General features: G+C 52.3%; 1 protein-coding gene across 2 annotated transcripts; it reads left to right on the forward strand.

Moving 5' to 3' along the window:
* The first annotated feature begins 9,879 nt into the window (after nt 1-9,879).
* Nucleotides 9,880-17,603, forward strand: Fndc5 (fibronectin type III domain containing 5). 2 transcript variants are annotated; one of them, XM_006503212.4, is made up of 6 exons: nt 9,880-10,173; nt 11,701-11,816; nt 12,353-12,551; nt 12,851-12,940; nt 15,081-15,205; nt 15,545-17,603. In XM_006503212.4, exons 1-6 carry the CDS (start codon nt 9,996-9,998, stop codon nt 15,548-15,550), a joined length of 714 nt encoding a protein of 237 aa, XP_006503275.1. In that variant the 5' UTR covers nt 9,880-9,995; the 3' UTR covers nt 15,551-17,603. The 2 variants fall into 2 exon arrangements, with proteins under 2 accessions (XP_006503275.1, NP_081678.1); NM_027402.4 differs by having other exon boundaries at nt 10,009-10,173; nt 15,072-15,205.
* The last annotated feature ends 600 nt before the right edge of the window (nt 17,604-18,203 follow it).

Genomic DNA, 18,203 nt, shown 5'->3' on the forward strand with positions numbered 1-18,203 from the left:
TTTGTGTGTTTTTCATTGTTATTTGTTTGTCTGTTTTTAAGCTTTAATTTTTTTTACGTGGTTATGTAGCCGGTCATGGTGGCACACGCTTTTAACCCCAGCACTCAGGAGGCGGAGGCAGGTGGATCTCTGTGAGTTCAAGGCCAGTCTGATCTACAAGTGAGTTTCAGGATAGCCAGAGCTACACAGAGAAACTTTGTCTCAAAAAAAAAATTTTTTTTTAATGTGGCGCGCGCGTGTGTGTGTGTGTGTGTGTGTGTGTGTGTGTGTGTGTGTGATGTACAGATATACATGGGCCAATGCGCCAAAGGACAACTTTGTGAGCCTGGCTCTCCCCTTCCATGGGTTTCAGGAAATCCCAGCAGGCTTGTGCAGCAAGCAATTTACCTACCAAGTTGTCTGATTAGCCAGAGTCATGATCCTGCAGATGTCATGGTTTGTGCTGTAACTGCAGCACTCGAGCGGAAGAGGCGGGAGAAGCAGGAGCTCAAAATTCTCCTTGGCTGTGTAGTAAGTTCGAGCCTAAGCTGAACCATGTGAGACCTTGACTCAAATAACAGTTAAGATAGTGACTGGGGAGAGGGAGGGACAGTTCAGTAAAGGAATGCTTGACTAGTAAGCATGAGATCCTAGGTTCAAACTCCAGTATGGTGTGTGTGTGTGTGTGTGTGTGTGTATGTGTGTATATGTGTGTATATGTGTGTATATGTGTGTGTGTGTGTGTGTATGTATATGTGTGTGTATGTGTGTGTGTATATGTGTGTGTATGTGTATATGTATATGTGTGTGTATGTGTGTGTGTAAACATCCATCAAGCTTTTTTTTGTTTTTTTTTTTTTTTGTTTTTTGTTTTTGTTTTTCGAGACAGGGTTTCTCTGTGTAGCCCTGGCTGTCCCAGAACTCACTCTGTAGACCAGGCTGGCCTCGAACTCAGAAATCCGCCTGCCTCTGCCTCCCGAGTGCTGGGATTAAAGGCGTGCGCCATCATGCCCGGCTCTTCTTTTTCTTTAAAAGTCAAGATTTTGAAGAGAAAATGTCTCCTGAACTACATTCTGCCTCCCACCCAGCAGCCCTGCCTTGGGGCCTGGCTAAAGCCGGGTGCTGTCTCCAGAAAGGATGGCTCTAATGTGACCGTCTTCCTGGCCAACTCCCCATTTAAAATCCCCAACTGCCTCTATGGCTGACTCTGTGGAGAGAGCAGACACAGGCTCACCACTGAGCAGCTGCGCCTCCCAGGGCCTCGGCTCTCTGAGGAATATTCCCTTTCTATAGCCATGAGGCCCCTGCAAGACACTGGAGCGTGTGTGTGTAAGAGAGAGAGAACAAGAGAGAGAGAGAGAAGGGGCTGCTGGGTGACAGAAGTGTCACCATTGGCCTAGGAATGACCACAAAGGCGAGAAGATGGTGTCTCAGACAGGGGAGGGTGCACACTCCTCTTCTGGACTTGTTTCTGCAGCTACCTGCTAAGTTCTCCCATTTTATAAAAGTGGAAACTGAGGCACAAACAGGTCAAGTTCTCAGCCTGAGCCTTGCTTGAAGTCAGAGTAAGATCCAAGATGAGCCCTAGTTAGTTCTGCCTCTGGGAGCCAGTGAGCCAGATTACCTTAAAGGAATGAGGGTCCCCCAGGGGTTCCAGAGGTACCCAGAGCCCCAGACCCCTGACTCAGGAATCTCCCAAGCTGTGTCTCTTCCTGGGAAAACCCAGCCAGATCTCAATTCTAGCACCTCGAGTTCTCTGGAGGCAGGCCTGGGATTGCCTCCTTGTTTCCATAGTAACAGGGAACAGAGAGCCTCCTGCAGCAGTGTGGGGATACCACAGACACCAGTACCTGCAGGTCCACACGTGCCCCGGGAAGCCTTGGGATGGGACAGCCTCTCGCTAAGTCCATACTCTCACATGCCTTTGCACCGCATGCATCTCCAGGGCTGCGAATGCACACTCCACCAGAAATACACAGATACTCTTACACATGCAAATACGTGCACCGGTGACCCAGACCTTGGCTCTCCCATCCACAGATGGGACCAGATGATCATCCTGCAGGATGTGACCCACTCCCACAACCACCCAGTCCACCCCAGTGCAGAAAAGGGTTGGGGAAGGAGAAGATTCCATTTACAGCACCCACTGCCACACAGTTAACTGATCACGTGTTGGGGATTGCATGTGGCATCTCCTTCAGTTCTCACAACACCACGGGATAAGAACCAGATAAGGAAACAGACTCCACGAGGCAGGGTAATTTGCCTGTGGTCACACAGTGAGGGTGGATTGTATCACGGTTTAAGCGTAGGACTGTTGGGCTGCAAGCATCTGAATTCTTTCCCTCATCAGAAGACACCCCCCACCAATGTCAGAGCCAGGAGCACTAAACACACACACACACACACACACACACACACACACACACACACACGGGTTGGGGGGGGGGGTGCTTCCCAATCCAAACAGCAGGAATAATGAGCTTTTTTGTTCCCAGTCAACTCTGGCTTGTGTGGTGTTTGGCTGTCCCCGGAATGAAGGCGTGTGGGAGGCCAGGTTATCCTAGGGGCTCTCCTTCCGTGGAGTTCTGCCGAGTCAGCTGAAAGGAATTGAAACTGCAAGCAAGCACAAGACCTGTGAAGCCACCGGGGTCACCAGGCAGTTCCCAGTTACTGTTCGTTCCCTCGTTAGGAAATTCAAGATGATGCCTGAATCCCTGCCTTTATCTTAATAACTACCACATGGTGGTTACAAATAGAAGGCATCTTCAGGTGACATAACTGGGGCTAGGGTGTGGCTCCGTGGCAGAGCACCTGATGGTGTTAAGAGCTTGGGTTCAATTCCCAGCCATACAAATAACAACAGCAAGCTTGCAAGAGGTGGGGCATCTGCCTGTAACCTCGGCACTTATAAGGTAGGGGCAGGAGGATCTGGAATTCAAAGCCAGCTACATACAAGCCTGTCTCAAAATATCGATAAATAATGATAACAAAATGATGACCCGTGTGCCCCAAGGGCCACTACTACTAACACTTGGATAGCTTCCACACCACCTTTAACTCACACCGAATCCTCACAAAACTGCCTGAGGCAGACATTATGGAAGGGGCCCTCTGATAGACGAGAAAACTGAGGCTTGATGACTTATTCACAAGGCCCTTCCTGGTGCTAGTGGCTGAGCCTTTAATGGGTTCCCTGAGAACTGCCATTCTGGGTGGTGGTCGCCAGCTTCATCTGGGTCTCTAGGGTCTTCCTGTTTTTAGAAAAAGTGTGGATTCACTATGGCCGGAGTGGGCGCCCTCTGCTGGTCATATTCTGGCTCTGCAGGGCCATCTTCCAGGGGGTGGGGGAAGCCCTCAGAATAGGCCATGTGAGAGGTGGGGGTTTTCTGGAGCCTCGGATCTTCACTCTGTGTGGCGCTACTTGGTCCGTGAAAACAGTTGAGGTGAACTAGACAGGCTCAGCTGAGGAGTGAGCCGAAGTGTACTGTGCTCCCCAGCCCTGTTGGGAACAAGGCCTTATCCCTGAACCTCCACTCCAGTTCTGCAGGACCCCTTATGAGAGGACCTCGGGTCCACACTCTTGGGATATCCGGATGACTGTGGGGTGTGGCTGAGAAACTGTATCCAGAGGTAACGCTAGAGTTGAGGTTTGAGGCACAGAGCCCTGGGCTCAGATTGAGGTTGAGGCTTTGTGAGCCCTGGGCAAGATGGCCTATGTTCCAGTCCCAGAGCACTGTGAAATGGCAGGAATGAAGATCTGAGGAGATCGGAGGATTCCTTCACCTAATTACAAGCCTCCTCCTTCTCCTCCTCTGCCTCCTCCCCTCCCCCCACCCCCGCCCCCGGCTTCCTCTCTTCCTCCCTCCTCTTCACCCCGACTGTCAGATCCCATTCTGTGGCGTAGGTACTTATTACCATCCTCCTCTAAAAGACCACAGCAGTGGCTCAAAGAGGTGGAGTTACCGGCCCAGCATCACCCAACCAGGTGGGCTGGGACAGCGGAGCCCCGCCCAGCTTCCTGTCCTTCCTCCCCACCCCTCTCCTCACGTCTCCTTTGAGTTCTACACACTGGCTCCTCCTACAAAAATAAAAAAGTCTCAGCTGCTTCTTTTGTCCCTGTTAGTTCGGCCACCTCTCGGATCCAAGGTGGTCATTTCTGGCTCTGCTACCGCACCAGCCTCCTTGGCTCTTCACAGGTCACCTGGTCCCGACCCTGTTTTCTGCGGTCCCGCCTGCCGGCCCTGTGAGCCTTTTAAAATACAACGTGAGTCTTTTAACCTGTAAATCCATCACACCACAGCTGGACTTTGCGAGGCTTCCTGTAGCTAGTGAGCCAGTGAAACCTTTCTCCCACACTCTGCCCCACCTCCCGCTGCCCCCATTTCCTCTCACTTTGCAAGTAAGGCTCCTTTCGATCCTTCTGGCTTCTTTTCGTCTCCTGAATAGGCCAAGCACACCGCTGTCCCAGGACCTTTGCACTAGCTGTCCCCACTGCTGGGACGCTACTGTGGTTTGATATACCCGCCTCCCTCCAGTCTTTGCTCTCAGCTTAGATGCCACCCTTAAACCACGTTAGCTAAACTTACCTTCTCAGCCACCTTAACCATATCATCTCAGCCCCTGTCAGCCTCGGAAGATACACGGATGTATGAGTTTGACATTGAGTCTCATGAACCCAGGCTGGCCTCTAACTCATTATGTACCCAAGGATGACCTTAACTCCCAAACCTTGTGCCTCTACCTCCCTAGTGCTGACATCATAGGAGTTGACAATCACATCCAATTTATATAGTGCTGAGGATTGAGGCCAAGGTCTCTTGGGTGCTGGGCAGACACTCTACCAACTGAGCCACACGTGTAGCCCAGCCTTGGAAGATGTATGTATGTGTGTGCCTCTGTATGTGTGTGTGTGTTTGTGTATACCTCTGTGTGTGAATATGTGTATATGTGTGCCTTGTGTATATGTGTGTGTATGGGTGTGCCTGTGTGCCTCTGTGTGTGTACTTGTGTGTGTGTGTGTACACGTGTGTGTGTGTGTGTGTGTGTACACGTGTGTGTGTGTGTGTGTGTGTGTGTGGCATGTATAGATAGATGTTTTGTTTGCCTGTATGTCTGTGCACCACGCGCTTGTCTTGTGCCTGAGGACGCTGGAGAGGGCATCGGATCTGTATCTCCCAGAACTGGAGTTACAGATGTTTGTGAGCTGCTAAGAGGTTGCTGGGAACGGAATCCGGGTCCCCTGAAAGAGCAGTCAGTGCTTTTAACGCCTGTGCCGTCTGCCCTGCCTCTCTCAGAGGTATCTAGTCATTGGTGCTCACTTAGCGTGTCTCCCTGAAACGTGAGGCCCATGGAGAGCTGGCCTTGTTCATAGCATCTAGGAGGTTCTCAGCGAGGGTTGAATGAGTGAAGCTCCCATAGCCCCATCTTCTCTTGCAAGCTGCTCAGGACAGTCTTTTTGGTTCTCTCGCTCCCCGTGTTTCAATCCAGTGCCAGTCACTCTCCTGCCTCACATGCACGGCTTCCCCTGCCTCCCCTCCACATGCAACACTATGTTCTCTACCTCTTCCCCAGCCTTCCTGCTTTATCTCCTAGCTGGCCCATGTATCGCCTTCTCCTAGAAGCCCTCCTTGCTAAGACCTTGGGAACTATGAACCTAGCCAAGCCTCACCATAATGAGGACATCAGAGACTAATCTCAGAGATATGACAGACCAGTGTCTCCTGGCTATACAACCCACAGCAAGCCCTTTTCTCCTTCTGAACATCAGTTTCTTCAGCAATGACATGGACATAACGTTCCCGACCATAAGCGTTGTGAGGACGATGGACTGTGGAAAGCGTTGGTAAATGGTGGGTCAGTCCCTGGGTTTCACCACTGCCCCTGGGAGCATCAAGCCCCTTATGTCTTTCAGAGAAGAGTGTCCTCATCTGTAGGAGGAATATTAATCCTGCAATATGGCTGCCCTGATCACATCCAAAGACCTTCCTGGTCTGTGTGATCTGGCTAGAATGCAGACAACCTCTCAGTACACACCTTTAATCCCAAACAATGTAAGTAAAGTTAGTTTGTAAAAGGAAGCAGCCATGTTTGAAAGTGATGTCAAGTTGAGTGGCAGACAAAGTGACAAATCAGAGATATATAGGATACACTCGACTCTCCAGAGAAGAGAGAAGGAAGAGAGACAACACAAGAGGAAACTGTGCAGAGAGAGAGGGAGAGAGGAGAAGGAGGCAGGTTTTTTTGGTTTTTTGTTTGTTTGTTTTTGTTTTGTTTTTTTCGAGACACAGTTTCTCTGTGTAGTTCTGGCTGTCCTGGAACTCACTCTGTAGACTAGGCTGGCCTCGGACTCAGAAATCTGTCTGCCTCTGCCTCCCAAGTGCTGGGATTAAAGGCATGCGCCACCACGCCCGGCTTGAAGGAGGCAGTTTTACCAGGACACTTAGAGAGACAGATGAAAGAGAAAACAAGCTAAACACAGGTGAAGACAGAATGAGCCAGAGAAGGAGAAGGAGCCAGAAGATTAGAACAGATGGCCAAAGTTAGTATGAGGTCAACCAGAGCAGTTCAGTCAGAGGCTGAGAGAGAAGTCAGATGGAATCAGTCAGCTTGTCGAGGAGTTTGAGCCAGAACGGCTGAGCTGAGCCAGCCAGCCAGAACTCAGAGAGAACGAGAAAGGGTGAGCTTCTTCATCGGCGAGTCTCGGAGGCTGGAAACATTCTAGGCCCAGATTAGATTGTACAGAGGCTAGAAGCTTCCAGAACTAGGCAGAGGTTAGCAGAGGGAGGCAGTAAGCCTGGGAGACAACAGTTACATCAGGCAAATAAAAAATGCTTTTACACTAATCCTCTGAAAGGTCCTTAGAGGTAAGGGAGGTAAAAGGTCAAATCAGGTCCTGAACTTGAAGCCATGGATTTTAGACACAGCTCCATAGTTCATTGTCTGGGTGGTTGCAGCCATGTCCCTTAATTCTCTGAGGCTCAGCTTCTTGATCTAGAGCTGAGACTAACGACGCACATCAACCTTAAAATCCCATTAATGCAGGTCAAGAGTGAGTGCTCTCTCATTGTACCTCAACGCAATCCCCTGCCTTCTCCTGAGTCTTGTCTCCCTGTGACTTGGGGCTGTGTCTAAATACCACAGCGTTGGCTCAGGACTTTAATCCTGAGCACTCAGGAGGCAGAGGCAGGTGGATCTCTGAGTTCGAGGTCAGCCTGGTCTAGAGAGTGAGTTCCAGGACAGCCAGGGCTACACAGAGGAACCCCATCTCAAAAAGCAAAAAAACAAAAAACAAAAAAAAAACAAAAAAAAAAAAAAACAAAGAGCAGAGTAAATGTGAGCCAAGTCTGCTCCAAGATCAGATAAAGAGCCTTCTAGATGGAAAACTGTGATCTGCTGTGGGGGACCTGCCGCCTAAGATAGGCTCCCAGACTCTGGACAGCTTTGACACCCACGGGGGTCCAAATGTTGGTGAGTCCCCAGGTGTGACTTCAGGGACATTCAGCCCCTCCAGACTCCCCCCTTCTCCTTCTCTAGTTCAAGTGTTTGTGTGTTCTTTCAGGATGTTGCCTGGAACCCGGTGCATAATGGGTATTCAATAAATACATGTTTGAAGAATGAATTTGTTCCATAGAGTCAATAAACATTACTGAATACCTACTGTGTGTCTGGTTAAGGTAGAAAGCACGGGATGGCGTATATAAAACAAGTGGTGCTGACAAATGCCTTCCCAGGCTCCCTCAGGCCATCTCCAGGCCCTTTCAGTCTTCCTGCTTCTAACTAGCTCCTACTGGGTGCTAGACTCCACGCCAGGGCTTCCTCCAGAACCGAAACAATGTCCAAGCACCTCATGAATCCTAGGAAGGCTACACCCCACCGCCACAACGCTCCAAATTCTCCAAGTCTGCCATGACCCTTCTAACAGCGACGACCCGCAAGCTTTTCCTCCTAGCTCCCAGGCGGTGAACACTGGCTGCCCTTTCCCCCCTCCTAACGCCCTACATCCGCCTGGGGTTTTTCCCAGAACTGCCAGCAGGTGGCGCAGAGGTTCTCCTTTCCCCATCACTGGACTATAGGCCAGACCCCACCAGGACCCTCTCTCTCCTTTTTCCTCAGTCAGGATAAAATTGGATCCTATGACCTCTATCTGACCCCTCTCTTTCCTGCTGCTCGTGCGATAGCCAACCGAAGAGACTCCAGTTGCTCCTGCCAGCCCCCTGGTAGTCTGGGGAAGGCAAGGAGGTCCTTGGGGGTTAAGCTGCAGCTGGTAGGGTGGGGTGGGTAGGGCAGAGCGGGCAGCACCTAACAAAAGAGAAAGAGAAAAAGAAGAGGGAAGGTGCCCTGGCTGGGCTACCATCCCGGAAGGTCCAAGTCCTAACAAGGCCCCCCCAGGACAAGGTATGTGGCCAAGAAAACAGATGGTGCTGGGGTGGGAGGTCAGCCTGCCTAGCATGGAGTCCTGGGGGTACAGAAGGCTGGGTGTTGTGAATGGAAAGCTCAGCAGAACCCCCTGCCCCCCACACCTCATTCTTCCCAGGGGATCAGGTAGAAACTTGGGGAGAAAGACTCCTTGGGTAAGCATTAGTACAGGAGGGGTGTATGTGTGTGTGTGTGTGTGTGTGTGTGTGTTTGCCTTATGGGGGTGTGTGTGTGTGCACCAAGCTCTAGGTTCTCTATCTCTGTGATTCAGTTTCTTCTTCATCTAAAGTCTAGGGATAGGATGGAAGATCTTAGAGGCTTCTGTGAGATGCCTCTCTGGTCTAACCTCACTCCTTAACCTTGGCTCTCTGACTGCGACTCCAGCCCAAGAAAGTAAGAGGCTGAGGCTGGGGAGCCTTCTGCTGTCCTATAGGGATTCTCCTTAGGGCAGGACAGTAAATGTGGGGTGGAGGCTCCTCTCTGCCTCTAAGGCCATCAAAGGAGTAGCCAGAAGGGTGTGTGAGGACAGGCTGGCACCTGGCTGTTCCCAAGGTGATGGAAAAAAAGGGTTATCAACGTGTGCTAATTAGCTGGAGCTATCTGCCACATCTTCCAGCCCCTACCACTTTAGAGCCATTAGCTAAATCACTGCTCAGTCAGGTCAGAATGGATATAGTGGTCCCGAGAGCGTCCAGAAACCACAGCCCTCTGATCTTGGAGAAACACGGTTCCAGATTGTTCTTTTAATAATCTAGAATGTGCCAGTTTTAGAGAGAGAGAGAGATTCTAGATGCTGGAGTGTTGAAGTCACTCTGGGTGAGGAGTGTGTGAAGTTGAGCCCACCTTGGATTCAAATCCTGCCCGTGGTGGGTCCTTGGACAAAACAAGTTACCAAACTGCAGTATCCACCTACATGAGACGCCCCGCAGCAGAGTGGACCTGAAGGGGCTGCAGAGAGAACCAAGTCCCAAACCCAGCCAAGGCCTACAGAGTGTCTGCGCCTGACAGATATTCGCAGTGCTCTCGAGGGGATTAAAAATAGGCACAAGAAAAAGAAAGGACTGGTCTGAGGTCTCAGCTAGACCTCCAGGGAGTCAGAGGAGAGCCTCTTCGGCCCCAGTACACACATTCCCCAGAGTACCGAGTCTGTACCCCCCTTACACTCTACAGCTCGTGTGTGTGTGTGTGTGTGTGTGTGTGTGCCTGGGGTGTGGGCTGGAGTGAGAGATGGGGTACAGATGGGCATCTCCCAAGCACTTGCCCTCCCTCTTCCCTAAGGAAGAGCGGGACCGGGGCCAGGTCAGGGTTAAGGCTGGGACTGACCGCGGCACGGTGCTACGGGTCCTGCATCGGTCAGAGAGCGTGAGCCGCGGGGTCCCCAAAGCCCCTGGCTTCCCGGGAGCCCACAGAGTGAAGAGCGGGGACAGGAGTGGGGGCGCCCTCGGTCCTCACCCCGCCCCCGCCCTCTCCCCGCAGCGGGGGCGCCCCGCCCCCCAGGCGCCCGACGTGGACGCGGCCGCTGCCGCCGCCGCCGCCACCACCGCCGCCGCCACCACCGCCGCCGCCGCGCGGGAGTCGCTGTCCGCGGAGCCGATATGCAGGCGGCGCGGGGCGGCGCGGGGCGGCCGGGCCGGGAGGGCCGCGGGCTGGAGCGTGAGTGCGAGCGGTCACCGGGCCCAGGAGTCGCCATGCCCCCAGGGCCGTGCGCCTGGCCGCCCCGCGCCGCGCTCCGCCTGTGGCTAGGCTGCGTCTGCTTCGCGCTGGTGCAGGCGGGTAAGGGGGCCTGGGGAGGGGGACGAGGGAGGGAACAGCTTCCCCTCCCACGCCGCCACCGGGAAGTCCTCGGTTCCCTTCCTGCTCCCTGAGGACCTCCTGTGTCACCTGGTCCCTACTCTCCTAACCTGACCCTAGCGCCTCCGAACCTTCTTGACCCCTAAACCCGTCCTTCAGCTTCCAAACCTCTGCCAGTCACCTCAGCCCTGAGTTTTTAAAGCTCTTGCGGCTCCTGGTCCCTTCAGGTCATCCCCTAACCCTGAGTCTTTGCCTCAGCCACCTTTTCTGGCCCTGAGAGCAGCTGAGGACACTAGTGCCCCACCTTGGGCCTCCCTCTGTATCCCCAAAGATCTCTCAGGGACCCATAGGCAGCTAGCTGCGCAGGAACGACTATGAAGAGAACTGTAACCTGAGGTTGAAGGGTGTTTGCGGGGACCGTGGGCGGGGGCGGGGGGCGCAAACCCTGCTGCAGTTAGTGTCTGGCCCACCCCATGGGGCTCTGCCTCCCTAGATCACCCCAATCCTGTCCCTCCTGGCAGCTGTTGCTGCCTCCCTCTCTTTCTCGCCCTGCTTCTGTCTCCTTGCCTGTCTCCAATGTTCCACTTGTCTGCTCTCTGGTTCTGTGACCTCAGCCACCTGTCTGTGTCCTTCTGTCCCTTTCCATCTGAATGTCTGGCATAATCCTGAAGCCTTGAGTCCACTTGTCTGAGGGGTATGGGGCTACTGCTCAGGGCCAGGGCTTCTAATCACAGCCCCTGCCCTCTTGCATGATATAACCCCGTGTGACTCTACTCCCCTCTCCTGGAAGGTCCTTTCTGCCCTGCTCCTCTACTGCTCTCCCACTTATCTCTGACGTTTTCCCCATTCACCATCTTCCTTCACCCAGAAGGCCTTGCGCTATCTTGGTGTCTCTCCACCAAGGGACCCTGTTCTGAATGTCCCCTCTTCTCTAACTTCCTCTATTCCTCGCACGTGAGGACCCACAGAGTATGGAGAGGCTCACATAGACCCTTCCCCTTAGGCGCCCTCTGCCCAGCTTACCATGTGAGGTTGCCCCTCAGCTCCATGCCAGGGCTCAGCCCCTCCTGGCTCTTCATCTCAGGGTCTGTCTCCTTCCCTCAAGGTCACTCACTTGACAACATGAGGCTATAGAAAGTGCAATGGACTAGGAGTCCTTGTGGCTGCTTTTTCTCAAGCTAATCAGCTCCTGAACTCCATTCAGCTATTCCTCGCTCGGTGCCCAACCACCTATCCACTAGCTCTCGCCTTGGTTCAAGCCCAGGTCCACCAATTTTATTTTAGGACCCTTGGTTTGGCCAGTCTATAGCCAGCAGGAGTTTCTATGCTAGTCACAAGGAACCTGGGGCCTCTCAGCCACTGAGGAACCGAGAGCCATGTGGCCCAGCTGAGACCTTGGATCCTTGTTTCTGTTCACATAGCCTCCCCCAGCTTTCTCTTTCTCATATATGATGGGGCTGGGCCTTACAGCAGGGCACGCTCAGACTCAGGTGCTTCCCTGCCCTGCAGACAGCCCCTCAGCCCCTGTGAACGTGACCGTCCGGCACCTCAAGGCCAACTCTGCCGTGGTCAGCTGGGATGTCCTGGAGGATGAAGTGGTCATTGGCTTTGCCATCTCTCAGCAGGTAACCCTTGAGGGTGCTTAAGGGGAGAGGGCATATCAAGATGGTGACTGGAAACTGGGCGCATATGGTATTTCATGCTGTAATCCCAGAACTCAGAAGGTGGTGGTGGGGGGGGCGGGGAGTAGTAGAAGGACTTCAAGTCCAAGGTCAGCCAGGCATGGAGGATGATGGTAGAGAAACAGAAAAGGAAAAGAAACCACAGGGCAAGAGAGACGGTAACAAGTTGTATATCTAGCTTAGAACTGGGGTCACAGAAGGTCCTTAGTTCCTTGGACAAAGGCTCAGGAGGTCTTGGCTGGGACATGGTAATTCAGAGCAAGGGTCTGACCTCAAATGCTTGCTCCTCAGAAGATGCGTGGCCCTGGGCAACACTCTGACCCCTCTGAACATGTTTCCTTAGCTCTACTGTGGAAATAAGGCTGTTCTGGGTGGCGGGAATGTAACAGCCATGAAGAGGGGGCTTGTCACTGTCGAGGTGGGCAGATGTGGGGTTGGTGCCCTGCATGCTAACATAGCAAGCTCTCTCCCCTTTCTAGAAGAAGGATGTGCGGATGCTCCGGTTCATTCAGGAGGTGAACACCACCACCCGGTCCTGCGCTCTCTGGGACCTGGAGGAGGACACAGAATATATCGTCCATGTGCAGGCCATCTCCATCCAGGGACAGAGCCCAGCCAGTGAGCCTGTGCTCTTCAAGACCCCACGCGAGGCTGAAAAGATGGCCTCAAAGAACAAAGGCAAGCACGGGGCAAGGAGGGTGAGTTAGGTGAGGGAGGTTGGGCAGGGCAGGAGGAAAGACAAGCGGCTCGAGAGATGAAGAAGGGTTGATTTCGGCCCCTGGAAGGAGACTGCCATGCATGCTTTCTCCTTAAGATTGAGTCCAAATGCTGTCGCCCCAAAACAGCCTTCACCCTGTTCCTGGGTCTATGTTGGGTGTGTTGGCACTGACAGAGGCACTTCTTGTTGTGGGCTGCTGGGCCCTGGAGGAGTGGCTCGGGAGGAACGGAGCCCAGGGCTAGCTTATCTCTCCCCACAGATGAGGTGACCATGAAGGAGATGGGGAGGAACCAGCAGCTGCGAACGGGGGAGGTGCTGATCATTGTTGTGGTCCTCTTCATGTGGGCAGGTGAGTCAGGCCTCCAGGTCTTCCTTTACTGACCCAACTGGCACCAAGGGTGAGGAGCTTGGAGATGTCTGGGAGTCAGCAAAATCCCTAAGACCTGCCTGTGGCAGCTCTGGGGGCTAAATCCCTTCTCTAATCCCCTCCACCCCAAACATAGCATGTTGCTACCATCTTGTATGCTGTGGGCACTTGCCTTTTTCCTCTTGGAAGTGGTCCAGCCTTCCAGGGTAGCCATGGCTACCGTCAATGTACTTGGGATGCTGGGCCTCCAAGGGTTTTCAAACTTGGGAAGCTCAGAGGCAGCCATGCCTGACCTCAGACTTGGAGCACTCTCCTTAGTTACCTCTTCTTCCAGATGCAGCTGAGCTGCAACCATGCAAATCCCCCCACGCATTTACAGGAATGGCCTTCTTCCCTCTGTGGCCCCCACAGCACACTGCCCTTCTTTAATCCTTATGTAATTTGGGTGGGCTTAGGATATCTTTTCTTCCTAATGTCTCAGCTCCCTGAGGATAAAGTCCAGATGTTGTTCATCTCTCTATTCAATGCAGCTGCCATTCATTGGCCAGTTGCTCGAATGGAGCGTGTAGTGTTAGTCATGACTAGGAAGAGTCTTGAGCTTGCAAGGAACTTGGGCTGGAACAAGACTGCACTTAGCTATAATTGAAGATAATGAGCACTCTAGTGGTTCTAATGTGGGAACAGAGCTGGAGAGATGGCTCAGAGATTAAGAATGCCTACTGATCTTCCAGAGGACCCTGGTTCAATTCCCAGCATACACATCAGGTGACTCACAACCACCAGAAACTCCAGTTCTAGGGGGATCCAACACGTCTGGCCTCTGTACCTGCACCTACATACCTACATCTCTCTCAAACACACACAGCTAAAAAAATAGTAAAAAAATAAATAAACTTAAAATAGCATAATATGAGAACAGAGGACATGAGATCAATTCTGGAGCTAGAAGTAGGGGGAAAAGACATAGGGGCTGGAGTGAAGGTGTGGCTCAGTGGTAGTCATCCATGACGTCTTAGGTTCGATTTCCAACACTGAAACCACAGGGCCAAAGATGCAGAACAAAGATAACATAGGAGTTGAGCAGAGAGGCTGACTAGACGATAATCAGGCAGCCAATGGAGGAAGCTTGTTTGGTGTAAGAGGTTCAAGAAACAACAAATGATGCTCACAGGTTCACTCACAGCTCACAGTAGCTGCAGCCTAGGAGAGAAAGTGGAAAGGTCTGGAAGAAAGGGGCGGGGGGGAGGCTGGAGACTAGAGTCCCTTGAGAGATTGGAACACCACGCTCAAGCCTGATTACCGTGGTGTTTGAAGGCAGATTCTGTTGAAGACGCACTTGGGGCAGGGAGAAGGGTTTCTGAGGCACATAGAACAGGCACTCGAGAAAAGGCAGGATGACAGGGTTCTATGGAAAGGGGGGTTAAGTATGGTACATTATTAGACTCGGCATGGACTGTGTTTATGTAATCATAACACTATAAACAAAGAACTAACCCAAACTTGCAACGGGAGTCTGTTAGGATGTTAGAGAGAAAAGTAGGAGCTGTTGGGCTTTATCTACTATGGTGGAAAGCGGAGAGCTATCCAGCAAGGATCGAGAAAGAAGCGGTACACACCGCGAACTGGAGTTAGCAGTGTGAATACTAACCACCTTCCTGGGCTGATAGTAGACAGCAAGCAGGTTCTGCTCGACACCTCCTAGCCGCACCGTGGCATGACCTTGAGTTAAGGAAACTGTCACACCAGTGTGCTCCCTTTGTACCCTGGGACTGATAATAATAGGCTGGAGTTGTGAGGATCAAGTGAGATTGGCTACGTCAGTGCACAGCACAGGGCCTGGCATGTGCTCAGTAAATGCCGTGATAATTTCTGTGGTAGCTGTCAGAGGCTTAAAGAAAGGGTAACAGGAAGGCATGATCAGATTCATGCTGTGGGGGAACCAGCCCAGCAGCAATGATAGGGGTGGCTGGGGGCCAGGTAGGGGGGAAAAGGAGCCAGAGGCTGGAGGGAGGCTGCAGCAGCAAGGCAGAGGCCATTCGGGGATGGCAGTGAGCCCTAGAAGGGATCTGGCAGGCAAGGCGAGAACTCAGACTGCCCCTGCCTAACTCCTTAGGTGTTATAGCTCTCTTCTGCCGCCAGTATGATATCATCAAGGACAACGAGCCCAATAACAACAAGGAGAAAACCAAGAGCGCATCAGAAACCAGCACACCGGAGCATCAGGGTGGGGGTCTCCTCCGCAGCAAGGTGAGGGGAACACCTTGGCTTGGTGGGTGTCCTTAGACATCTGTAGTCCCTAGACTGCACAAGGGAAGGGGTCAGCTCAGGACCTGGCGTGGCAGCAGCTGGGCAAAGCCAAGCTTGGCTGCTGCCGGTGTGACACAGGGGACACTGCAAATTGATTTTGGATCCTTGCCTTTTGCGGAGTGCCAAGGGCCAGTGTCTTTTTTTTTTTTTTTTTTTTAAGACAGCCAATGGGAAAGGCAGAGTTCCTGGTTGCTGTGGTTGGGTCAGCAGGAGAAGGGGTGACATGGCCTGGGGCAGTGTCTTACCTCTGTTCCTTCACTTCCTCTTCTATGAAACCAGATATGATGACACATTTACAGTGCTTGCTCTGAGCAGCTCAGAAGACAGTAGAGAATGCGAGAGGACCTTCTGACGGTGATTGTCCAACATGCATCTGGCCCGCTCTGCGGCTCCTCCCACCTCCATCTTCTCCTATCATCGGGCTTATTATCCTCTCTCTTGGCTTCTCTCTTTCTGATATCAGTTCCTGAAGCCTCTCACTAACCCCTAGCTCCAGGAGTACCTCAGCAATGTCCATGGCTGAAGCTACACCCAGAGACAGAGCTGCAGAATGAGAGAGACCCAGCCGGAGGGATGCCATTGCTGCGGGGTAGACTGAGTGCCAAGGCTCTTGGCACAGGACTCACATCTGGGCCACTCAGCTTGACCGAAGGCTGTGTGTGAAAGGGGAGAAAGACGAGACTTCCAGGCAGGGCTATTCTTTTTATTTCTGCGAGGGACAAGAGTCTGGCTTTTAAGCTGCAGCCCCGCTGTTCCTTTTCTCCTCTGTCCCATTTCCTACCTTACATGAAATCCATTCAACCGGCTCTGGACACTTCTCTTATCTGTTCCCTTCCTGGTTTCCAAAGAAGCCCTCTGTGAACATCATCAAAGCATGGGTACCCCCATCTGCAAGGGATGGGCTTCATCCTCCGCTAGTCCCTGTGTCCTTCCTGGGCACGGGGTGAGAGCTGTAGAAGCGGTGGGGGCACAGCTAGCCACAGTTTTTCCTTTTCCCTACCTTAGTCTGACAGAGGAGGTTGAACTACAAACCCAAATTCTGCAAAAAAAAAAAAAAAAAAAAAAAAAAAAAAATCAAATAAGCCACAAAGCTAAAAGACTGCGCCCCATTCTGAAGAAGGCACAAGTACATGGGAGAGTCCTGCCTTACTTCTCCTGGACTGGCTTCCTCTTTGAGAAAATGCACAAAGCTCTGGGAGAAAGCAGCTACCAAGACTATCTGGAACTGTGTCTGTCAGACCAATGGTACCAGGGAGGCTGCAGTGCTGCCAGCTTTTCAAGGGTCCTGACTCTGTCAGACACTTTCTGGATTCAGCCACTAAGGACATCTGTGGTACAAGGTGCACCTTTGCAAATGTGTATGATGCCAGTTGTTTGGACTCTTGGAAAACACCACTGGAGGGCTTTGCTCCAGAATGCAGACCGCTCTGCCAAGGCCTCCATGTCTGCTTGCATCTAGCTTGCACAAAGATAGATCTTTGTGGTGAGATCATCTGTGTGGAGTTTTAAGAAGCTCTGGAAGAAGGTACTGCCCGCGTTTAAAGGAAGTGCCTTGGCTGGGGCAGCAGTGTCAGCTTGGATAACTGAAAACACCTACATCCTACAGCATAAAGAACTGCTGAGCGAGCTACTGGAAAGCCGTTTACACCAGACAGGCAGAGAGCAGAGAGCAGCCACTGTCACTATCTTGCCATCTCATTCAGGGTCCTCTGAAAGTTACCCAGGGCTCTCATCTACTTCCCTAGAGCTTGCAGTGTAAAGTGACAGCTAGTGTGCTCCCTCTCTCCCTCCCTCCCCCTCCTCTCCTCTGCCCCTTACTGGTTTAAAAAAAAAAAGGTGCTTGATGTGGCAGCAGACTTCTTGGAGACTGAAGCACAGTGGCTGCCAGACGCCTGCACTGGAAAGGCGAACGAACTCTGTATCTTCCATCGGTGGCCAAGGGAGTGTGGGTGGCTGTTCCCAGCACATAGTAGGTGCTTGGTAAAATATCTGTGGTACTGAATGTTGAGCACAGGTGCCCAAGTCAGAGAGCTGAAAGCCATCACCCAATGACTGCCCCTTCATTCGGGTCTCTAACAGCTCTCCAAGCTGGGTCAGCCACCACTGTGCTCGCTCCAACTGCGGGTAGCACAGGAGAGGAGGGACGGATAAGGGCAGATGTCAGCAATACTAAGGGCTTCCTCCTGGGAGGGAATGAGGTTCCACTCATTGTCTCGTGACTTCCATCCCTGCTGAACGGGGCTGCAAGGCCAAGGCTCCTTAAGGGAGGTCCTTACCTCCAATCCAGTTAGAGCAATAACCACTTTTTAAATGTAAAATAAAGACAAATGAAAAGGCACATCCTTGTCTTTTGGTAAATGCCCAAACGTTGCCCTCTTTTTCTGGCAATTGGCAGCAAGTCAGGATGTGTGGAGGAGGGAATCAGTCCTCTTCCATTTTGGCCTGCAGCTTCTTAGGGACATGCCAGCCAGCCAAGCTGGAGTTGGAAGGGAATTCTCGAACAGATGGGGGTGCACGTGTAGGAGAAGAAAATAGCTGCTCCACCATCGTCTTTCTGAGGCTCCTCTCTAAGCCCAGCTTGGGCTGCCTCACCACATAGGTATGCAAGCATCTGCTCAGTTTCTTAAAACAAAGGGTTTTCCTCTCAGGAGAGGGCTGGGCGCTTATTCCTGCCAGAGGGCTGAGGTTCTCATCTGGGGTGGGGGTATGGAGTGAAGAACTGCAGAAGCAGCTTTCTGCAGAAATCATTCGGTATTCGCTCTGCGTTCTTCTGGGCTGTTAAAGGAACATCATTAAGATTCCAACAGCAGGTTGAAAGGCAGGCAGAGGAATGACACCATTAGCCAATGAGCAGACCAGTAAATAGGGCACCTTAAACACTCCCGTCCAGAGCCAGGCGAGAGGATGTCAGATGTGCAGGGTCTGAAAGCAGAGGGAG

This window comes from Mus musculus, chromosome 4 (genome assembly GCF_000001635.26).
Source record: "Mus musculus strain C57BL/6J chromosome 4, GRCm38.p6 C57BL/6J".
In the NCBI taxonomy this organism is placed as follows: Eukaryota; Metazoa; Chordata; class Mammalia; order Rodentia; family Muridae; genus Mus; species Mus musculus.

Bases quoted from the DNA above. Each gene is read 5' to 3' on its own strand.
- Fndc5 (XM_006503212.4), top strand. From the start codon at position 9,996: ATGCAGGCGGCGCGGGGCGGCGCGGGGCGGCCGGGCCGGGAGGGCCGC. The intron at 12,552-12,850 runs GCAAGCACGGGG...CTCTCCCCACAG, and splicing joins GATGGCCTCAAAGAACAAAG to ATGAGGTGACCATGAAGGAG. The intron at 12,941-15,080 runs GTGAGTCAGGCC...TAGGTGTTATAG, and splicing joins GGTCCTCTTCATGTGGGCAG to CTCTCTTCTGCCGCCAGTAT.